This window comes from Echiichthys vipera (assembly GCF_963691815.1).
Source record: "Echiichthys vipera genome assembly, chromosome: 11".
NCBI lineage: Eukaryota > Metazoa > Chordata > Actinopteri > Perciformes > Trachinidae > Echiichthys > Echiichthys vipera.
In genome coordinates this window covers 17,139,953-17,149,952 of record NC_139836.1, presented here as the reverse complement: position 1 = coordinate 17,149,952, position 10,000 = coordinate 17,139,953, and the positions used below count along the sequence as shown (strand labels likewise).

At 44.5% G+C, this 10,000-nt stretch overlaps 1 protein-coding gene across 1 annotated transcript in view; it reads right to left on the bottom strand.

Moving 5' to 3' along the window:
* slit1a (slit homolog 1a) overlaps nucleotides 1-10,000 on the bottom strand; it is a 98,363-nt gene that overhangs the window by 71,511 nt on the left and 16,852 nt on the right. Inside the window, exon 4 of the mRNA XM_083923394.1 lies at nucleotides 9,724-9,795. Coding sequence (XP_083779520.1) covers nucleotides 9,724-9,795 — 72 coding nt within the window. The remainder of the gene's footprint in view (nucleotides 1-9,723; nucleotides 9,796-10,000) is intronic.

Sequence of the window (10,000 nt, the reverse complement as noted above, 5' to 3'; positions counted from 1 at the left end):
CTGCAGGTGCCCCTGGCTCTCTCTCCCTCTCTGTCTCCCAGCACGGCCACATAGATGAGAAGAGATGAGAATCCTTTCAAAGTCTACAGATGAGGCCAATCTTTCTTCTCTCTGCCTCTTTTTTTTCTCTTGCTTTATCTGCCAACACCACTTACTCCATCCTCGCGCTATTTATTGCTTCCCAGGCACTGTCTGTCACTTTCAGGTCCTTCTCTTGCCCTCTAACTCATTTTACCCACTTTCCACTCCTCTCATTCTCTGTCTATTTACTTGATTGAATTGCAGCACTACACTAGGGATTTTAAATTACTTAAAAAAAACAATTTAAAGTTTACAAGGGGGGAAAATACTTTCCAAGCTGTATAAATAATAAACCAAATGTAAAATAGCATATCCATAGTACGAAAAGAGTCCAAAAGATGCTTTATATTCCTCTCCTGCCACACCTTTGTTTCGCTTCTCTCTTTCAACCTTTCTGCTTTCCGACTGTGCCTCCTATCTCTCTGTGACTCCCTCCTTCTCAAATCAATACTCAATGCCTCTTCCCTCCTCTGAGGTGTCAGATTTGTGTAACTGCATGCCCTGCTGCAAAGCACAACAGGTAAACACACTCACACACACATAGATCTGGTGCATCTCAGATTTAGCACTCATTTCTGGAAGCTTTGCTTGGGTGTGGCAGACATGTGTATGCTCCTAGTTGAAACAGCAGGGTGAGGGAATCGATTCCATCCCCCAACGGTTTCCTGTTGTACTGTACAAAGCTAAGAAGGAAAGACACCCCTTGCACAGAGAAAACATACTGTTTTTTTTTTGTTTTTTTACCAAAATATCTCCACAGTGGTCATACACATACGCTCTGGGGCTAATGAGATCACTGCTTCATGCTGTGTTGCCAGCGGGACAGTATTGTGAGAGGGAGAAAATATTGGAAACAGACAGGCATTTGTACAGTTTTTCCTCCTTGCTATGCTTCCGGACCTGCACGACTCAATATGTATTTTTTACTGGAAAGAGGGCCGTCCACTTATCTAAGCAGACAAGTGTCTTTTGTTTACTGAGAAAGTAGGATGGCTGTGGAGAGAGTGCAGAGCACAGAGGCACTGGATCAAAGGTTGTGGTGGGATTCAACATTTAAATTAAGTTTAAATAGATGCATGTTTAAACTTTATTTTCCAGTCACATTGTTCATATGCATACATAACTCATCAGTGTGAATAATCAGTGGGTAAACAGGTTGATCTAAAGTGTTAACATGACTCAGAGTAACGTTTGTTTGTTTGTTTGAAAGTCAGGGTGCCTGGTGATCAGCCTGGTGCCATAAGTTTAAAACAAAACAAAAGGAAAAGTGGAATTTGAGGTGTTTAATGTTTGTATATGATCTATTAACAGATAACTTCAATGCATGTTCTGCTTTGAATTTGATGCACTGCTGATTTAGAGGGTGATCCCATTTTTGCAGCAGTGAATTGTTTACAAACACGATAAAAATCTTGACATGTGTCTTGAGGGGTGGCTGATGGCTGAGTGGTTAGAGCAGTCGCCCCATGTAAACAGGCTGAAGGTCCTTGAGGCAGCAGCCGCAGGTTTGACTCTGACCTGCGGCCCTTTGCTGCATGTCTCCCCCTCTATCACCCCATTTCCTGTCTGTCTTATATAATAAAGGCTTAAAAAACTGCAAAAAAATAATCTTAAAAAAGTCAATTAGCAGCTCTATCAGAGTTGTATGAGGGAGGTGTGGTCCTCAACAGCAGTTGCAAAAAGACAAAATTGGCCTAATTCACTTTACCTTTTATTCAACTACCTGATCGCACCAGCAAACCTGTTGCCAGGTTCACTTCTTTCACCATTAGCCTACACCATCTCAGCCTCATTAACCCTTAAGGCATTGTCTTTGTACAGTTAAACGCTCAGTCACCAAGTTTGCAAGTTCAGCTGCTATGTGGCAGCACCAGTGGAGTCTCACAAACAAAAGGCCTGGAGGTGTGCTAAGTATAAAGCCCAAAGAATGGACCTGCTCACCGCAGACAGGGAGGAGACAGAGCCAGGAGCACACACACACACACACACACACACACACACACACACACACACACACACACACACACACACACACACACACACACACACACACACACACACACACACACACACACACACACACACACACACACACACACACACACACACACACACACACACAGGGAAGAGGAAAGAGTTCAACCAAAGACTCTCCTTCCAGAGGATAAAGGGATGCATCTAAAGCCTATAATTATATATGCACACACAACTTAAAATCCCAAAGTCTCTTTCCATCCATTACACCACACTTTTCCCAAGCAATTGGATCAGATCTCGTTCAGAAAATATGAGTCTCTTTTTGAACCTTTTCACCTCCCAATTCTTTGTGTTTCTGTGTGTCTTCCACTACACTCAGAAAAGGTAAACAGCCCGAGTCCGAGCCTCCGCAGGGCATTGGTTGCTACAGCAGCAAATCAGCAGGAGGTGGGCAGAGTTTGTGTGCAGTGGCATTTGTGTGATTGCATGTGTATGTTGTGTGTGTGTGTGTGTGTGTGTGTGTGTGTGTGTGTGTGTGTGTGTGTGTGTGTGTGTGTGTGTGTGTGTGTGTGTGTGTGTGTGTGTTAGAGAAGGCATAATTTGCCCTGCAGTTTGTTTGTTTGTTCTTTTTAAATCTCAGAATCAGAGACAGAGCCGGAGGCCACAGGATAGGGCTGGAACAACCATTTAGCGTATGCGTGCGGGTTTGTCAGGCATGTGTGTTGGGTAACACATGCGCATGTGTGGGTAGTTTGCTTCTTCCTGCTTCCTGCTCAGGAGGATGCTGGGAAGGGGCTTCGATCCCCCTGTCCCCTCACTGCTTAAGGGCGGAGAGGCTGTGTTTGGGTATGCTTGGGTTACTTCCAACACTGAGCTCCAGAGTCTCAAGTCCAGACCCTAACAGCTCATAACTAGAGATTACACACAGACACTGTATTCTTCCTGCTAAGCTCCTCACACACGACACTTCCACATGATGATCCAGAGCAGATATTGTTGATCGAAGCCCCAGATCTTGAACCGAACCGTAACGAGATGGACAGATGCACTGAGTGAGGGAAACACCTATTGAGGGGAGATTGCACTCCATTAAGCATGTGATGAATGAGCTGAATTTTTCATTCTGATGGCTGCACTCATACTCCATGCTGCTCAACTGTACAGAGCCATTATGCACACACACGTCCACTTAGCATGTGTTCGTACACACACACACACACACACACACACACACACACACACACACACACACACACACACACACACACACACACACACACACACACACACACACACACACACACACACACACACAAGCAGGACGACCCAACTAGCGATATATGGGTTGTTATTCCTGGCCGGAATTACAGCATTCCACAGGCTCCCACTTGGAGATTTCAAGGAGTGAGTGTATATGTGTGTGTTTGTGCATGTGTGTGTGAGGACATGAGGGCAGTCTTTGCCTCCTGTGTGTGTCAGTTTCAATCTGGACCAGGCGAAGCCAGCCGTCGCAGAGGCAAAGTGTGGGCAGCGGCACAGAGAGGAGGAGGAGGAGGAGTCCTCCTTCGGCAGCTACGCAAGTTGAAATCCCTGTGTGTGTATACTCATGACGGATCTAGACCACACTGTGATGTCTTATTCATGGCGTATCAATTCATAATGACCAGGCCAGTCCCCAATGTGAAGACAACACACAAACACACCCACATATACACACACACACACGTGTATGATTGAGAGGGTCATGGCAGAGGAACTTGGGTTGTTTGTACGAATATTTAGAGCATCAGAGTATGTAGAGCAGTGTGTACCAGACGCTGGACACACACAAAACAGCACTGATGTCCCAGCGCTTTAGTGTGAATATTTAACAAGCCTCGATCCATCTGATCAATTATTCATGAGGAAGGACACAGAATCGTTAGTAAATATAAACACCGCTGTTTCTCTCCTGCTTTCGCCACATCTTTGCTGCCGTCTTTTGCACCTCTGACTGTCTCACTCGCTCTTCTTTGACTTTCTGTCTTCATATTCTGTCTACTTTTTTTTCTTTCTCTCTTACTCCCCTAGTGCTGTGGTTGTGAATATTTCAGATGGCGGAGTGGTTTTTAAATTACCCCCTTTTGGCTTCCGCTCTCCTCACATGGTTTGGTCTGCATTACTGTCTCACACACGGTTCGACTCGTAAAGAAAACAGCGACAAGCCATAAAAGCCACTTTTACCAGCTGACAAGGACAGGGGCAGGAAGAGGGGCAGGGGCGAGGAGTTAAGGCCTGCCTGGTATTTTGCAGTTGGCCGCCAGGTCAGGTATTTCATACTCCTACAAAACCTTAACTAGCCCTGCATCTACACAGTTCACCCAAATTAGGAAAAAGCTGCATATAGACATGCAAATAGTTTTGGTTTTATTCATCCAGGTTTTTCTGTCTCTGACTTCTCCCTCAGTGTGACTGAGATTTTTGTTGGTGGTGCTAACAACATTGCAAACTCACATTTTAGGAATTCAGCAACTGCATCCGGTTCCAAAAACATCCTTGTTACTCTGGTTATTCCACGGACGATACCACAACACTCAGAAATGGACATTTTAATAATCTGTATTAACTAAACCAAAACTGTGAGTGTAGATACCGCTGGTAGTAAGTGAATAAAGAAACCATAATTTCCTGTGAACTTGCCAGTTTCTCTGATGCATGCACAGCAACCAGATTTTTGTGATAACACAAAATCACGCGAGAATTGCATTCACACGAAAGTCTTGCCAGGCTCCAAGAAATGCCTTTGTATTTAGTCTAGAAGACATCCGGCCAATCAGCATCCTGTCAGGAACTACTGTCAGATGAGGGTGGAGGGTGTGGGGTGAATTAACGAGAGGCGGCAAATGTGACCACTTGCTCAAAACAACAATGGCAGCTTCAATAGAGGTTAGCTTAGATGCTGAACTGGAGAGTTTTTCTTCACTGAAAGAAGAGAACGGCACTGAAGGCTTTTCTCGATGGAAAATATGTTTTCTCTACTATTCAGCGAGAGCTTGATAGACAAATGATTCATTCAATCATCTGCCAGGTATGTTATGTGATGTTAAAGCGCATGCCCTTTCCCAATCAGTTTCCATTGAGCCCCTCTTAGATGTCATTTGATGAGTCAGGATAGGTATTTTGTTCTTGTTGTATCGAAAGTGAACTTTACTCACTAAAGTCTCTGCTGTCAATGTTTACTTAGTGTCAGACAAACCGCAGTCAAGAAATCAGGATGGCTGCCATCAATGGCACAGAAACCTCCTGATGAAGACAGGTTGCCATGGGGACTGCTGCCAAGCGGGGGCCCAAGCGGTCCTCTGAGGGAGCAAGAGAGACCTAGCACGTCAAGGCAGGTCATTCATAAGCAGAGACAAAGAAAAGGAAACGACCAGCTTGGACCATTAACAGCCTGCCAGACACACATGCATGCACACACAAACACACACACACAGTGCAGTACAAACACATCCAAACAGTCATGAGGAGAAAAAAAACACATTCATGTCTGTCTTTCAGCCAGTCATACACAAAAAGTCAAAAGTTGAAAGAGTTAATTTGCGGGCTTTGTGGCACAAAAAGTCTTGGAACACCAGAGCGAATTTACAAGCCAACCAATCTGCAGCAAATGAAAAGGCGGAAAAATACTGTATTGAATGGTAACAGTCAAAAACAAGTGGGAATACTGGGACAGAGAGATGATTTATAGGTTTAATGATAGTGCACATTATTTATTCTAGATCTCCTTCCCACAAACAATTCTTTCTTCTCACACTGAGCTACCGTTCCCTAAGCATCAAGCGATCAACAAACAGAAAACACAGCATCCCTCCAACACAAACACAGAACAGTCAGCTCCGCATCAACACATAGTTGAAGCCGCTCTTTTATCTACAGTCAAAGCCATATAAAGAACGCAATCCCTTGTGTGTGCCTGCCATCAACGCATTAGCGTACAGAGATGTAATTATAGTGTTATTCTGTGTGTGTTTGTGTCTAATTAATGTTATTTACATTTTCCCTCTTTTTCTCTCTCTTGTGTTTGTGCATATATGCATGTGTGTCACCCAGCCAGTATTTCAGCACATGTGTTCAGGGTTTGTGTATATCAGTATACCCGTCGTCAAGCATTGACACAGTAATGAAAGATCTTAGAGAAGAGTGACATCCTGTCTCCAATCCTTTGCCAGGGTTTCCTCGGCTCCCCTGTAGTGCAGGTACTACCACACCCTCCCCTCCTACCAACTCCTCCTCCATATCTCCCGGGGAGATACACAAGGGAAAACCTCTCTTAACCATCCCCTCACCCCATCACGTGATATACCGCGCGTTAGCCATTAATGAAAGCTACACCCCTTCAAACAAGCCTGTGTTGTTGCCGGCATTTGTTAGTGGCAGCAATGAGCAACACGGTAATCAAAAACCGCAAAACACCCCTTCACCTCCTCCTCCCTCAACCCCCCATCCTGAGCTCAAACCAGATGCTATTCCCCGGGGCCAGCTATCAGGCTAACTGCTCTGCACTCCTCCAGCTCTGCTCACCTATGCCTCTTTTTCTTTTTTCCTCCATCCTGTGGTCCTTCCTTCCTCCTGCTCTCCCACTGCGAAAATACACTAATTACAGACATGGATGAGTAGATTACAGATCTAAAGTGCAGTGGAAGTGGGATGAGGAGAAGTCAGAGGTGGTGGGCTGGGGGGGCAACAGGTCGTTAACAGTGATGAATGCAACTCTATTTTCACTGTTATTGTTCACTGTGCAGCGCCTCTCACCTCTGCGCCGCTGTTCCCATGCCTTCTCATCCATGCCATCCATCACAGGCAGCTTTAACTAACTCTAACTATCTCTAATCATCTCTAATCAATTCCAATTATCTCTGCTCTGCCCCTCATGCATCAGTGTCTCTGGTATCTCGCAGGCATGGGAAGGGACAGAGGAGCTAGGCTGTAGATAAAGAGGTAGACTCTCAGAACAGAAAGCAGAGCACATAGCTTTGTTAAATATGTGCACAACCTCAATTCTCTGTTTTTTGTACATTTTCAATCAACTAAGATTTGAGAATTGGAAAGATTTTTGCAAAGATAGAAAAAATGTAATATTTTTAGATATGAATTTGTTCTCAGTAAGTTTAGTAGGTTTATTTGATAGCCATCTGTGTTCTAGCAATAACAAGAACACTTGCTTTAATTCTCCATCTTCCCTTTGTAGTGGAAACTCATTACCCCATTAGCTTAATGACAGCATGGGAGTCAAGTGTTTAAAAACTCCCCACAAATCAGGTCATTTAACCAACAGCCTTTTATTAACTCAGCTAGCTTTTCCTCAAAAGTTTTAATGAGAGCAGCGATCTCATCGGCTATCCCTCCCTCCTCCATCCCCTACGCTCTTCTTTCTGTTTGTCCTCTCAGCAGGGTGTCTAAGACAAATAGCCACTTTGTTGTACAAAGCCTTTCCTCAGACCCTCTTTCCAGAATGAGCCAAAAGAGAAAAAAAGAGGGGAGTTGAAGAGATGCAGAGGAAGAGTGGTAAAGGTATAGAAAAAGGGATGGGGGCAATTAATCCTGCGTCCAAGAGAAGAGAAACCATCTGGGTTAGCGCTCCACCTGAGGGCAGCGGGCTTTCACATTAACCTCTCTTGTTAGGATCATAAAGGCAGACCCTAACAAGCCCTGGTGAGCACTTTGAACAAGTGCAAAGACACACACATACGCAACCATAGACTCTCTTTCTCTCCATCTCTCTCTCTCTCTGTCATCCTCAGAAACATGCACGCACACACACACACACACACACACACACACACACACACACACACACACATACACACACACACACACACACACACACACACACACACACACACACACACACACGCAATTAAATAGCGTAAAAAATCTTCCTCTGGGAGCGAAGAACCTTTTAAGTCCATTAAAAGCTGCTGGCGGGAGCGAGACAAGGCTGTAACCTAACCGCATCAGACTGGAACCAGAACCCACAGTGTGGCCCAGACTCACCGCTCAGGAGTTAAGAAACACATTAGGGAAAACCTTTGTCTTCTCCTGCAACTCATGATCCCACACTACTAGACCTAATTTTTAACAAGCACTAGAAAAAGTAGCAAATGTCAATCAAACACAGGCACCAGAAAGATTGCATGATTTTCGGTTACACTGCCCTGGATTGTACATTTGTTTTAACTGCTAAAGAATGTACGGCACTTCGACACCTACAAAACGTCAAGGTCAATTACGGTTCTCTTTTATCCAGCCAAGGATAAAGAACAAATGAGTGTATACACAGAAACATAGTGAATCGATTAAGCAATGTTAAACAAAGTCTCATTCTCCAGAACGTGGCAGAAAAGCCAGCGCTAGGTTTAGAATAATGAGCGTGAAGTTAGATTGGATAAAACAGGGGAGCTGTGTTAGCACAATCCTCTGGCTGTTGGCGAGCCCGATGCTCCAGATGGACTAATCATGCTTGTTCAAGGCCATCCGCTGGTCTGGAAGGCTTCAGTCTGCTCTGTGTCTGTTCCAGCTAGACAGACAAGTCATTGCTGCTCAGTGTAAGCAAGCCACAAGCCTTGCCCCCAATGGATGAGGCTTTGCCCTAAAGCCCTACAGGTTGGTTTTGGCATAATGATAGCTGACGTGAGGAGATAGTTGCGAGGAAGTGACAGATAGATTCAAGATGGTGTTAAACATCAAAAGCAACATAAACAGATGGAGGGCTGAGGCCAGGATCATGGGTTAGTAGTACCACTATGTGGATTGAAGGGAGGGAAATGATTTTTCCATGTCCCACTGTTTCATTATTCCCAGATGCTTCAGGTAATCCGAACTGGAATAATGGGAGCTGGAATGATCAACAGGGACACTATCCCAAAAAGGGAAGAAAAAAACATTGAGCCTTGTTGCAGATGGGAATAAAAGTTTAGCATTGCTGTGGGATTGTCTCACTACATGGGGTACGGGTGTAAGGATGTGTGGGTGTGAGGCAATATGAGATTGGCCTTAAAAATTGGAAACCAAATGAAAACTGTGATGACACATCTCATTCTCATGACGGAGGTATAGGAGTCCAGTGGCAGAGCGAGCTTTGGGGACTTCTCCTGTGACATAAAACTACCTCATTAAGTACTGCAGACATCCTTTCACCTTGAGCATAGTTCAAAGTCCAGTGTGGCCCTTAGTTCTAGTCCCAGTGTCACACCAACTCCATCAGTGGATTCTCTTACAGACGGACTAGCATCAGAGAAACTGCAGATAACTTGGCACAATGGCCCAACGATGTACAAAGAACTCAGATTTCCACTCATCCAGTTAATTTTGACTTACAGTGGAAATCACAGTGTACACTTCACACACTTCACCTAATAAGTCTGTATGTTAATGAGACCTGATGGAATTCCAGCAAAGTGCAATTGAAGCTCAATTGCACTTTAATTGTGTTTAAACCAAACTGAAGCACTTAATCACACTTATTGAAACCATGCTGTGCAGTATATTGTTGTAGCACATACAATTTCTGAGCAACATTGGTGGCTTGCATAATCAAGAAAAAGACAAAGAGAGCTGGCGTGTGCACCAACAGAGAAGAAAAAATGTATGCTCGATTGAAGTAAAAAAAAAAGTGAATGTACTTACAGTCGAGACAGAGCAGGGTTCTTCTGAAACAGCAACTCAGGAAGCTGCTGCAGTTGATTACGGTTCAGCCGCCTGCGGCAGGGAAAACATATGATCAACCGGTGAATTTGTGTGTGTGTGTGTGTGTGTGTGTGTGTGTGTGTGTGTGTGTGTGTGTGTGTGTGTGTCTATGCATGCATGCCCTTGTGTAGGCTGTGAATAATTTCTGCTAGCTGCCGTAGAATCGGCTTAGCCAAAGGCTATTGTGTTTCAGTGCGCTTTGAATGTCACATAAATA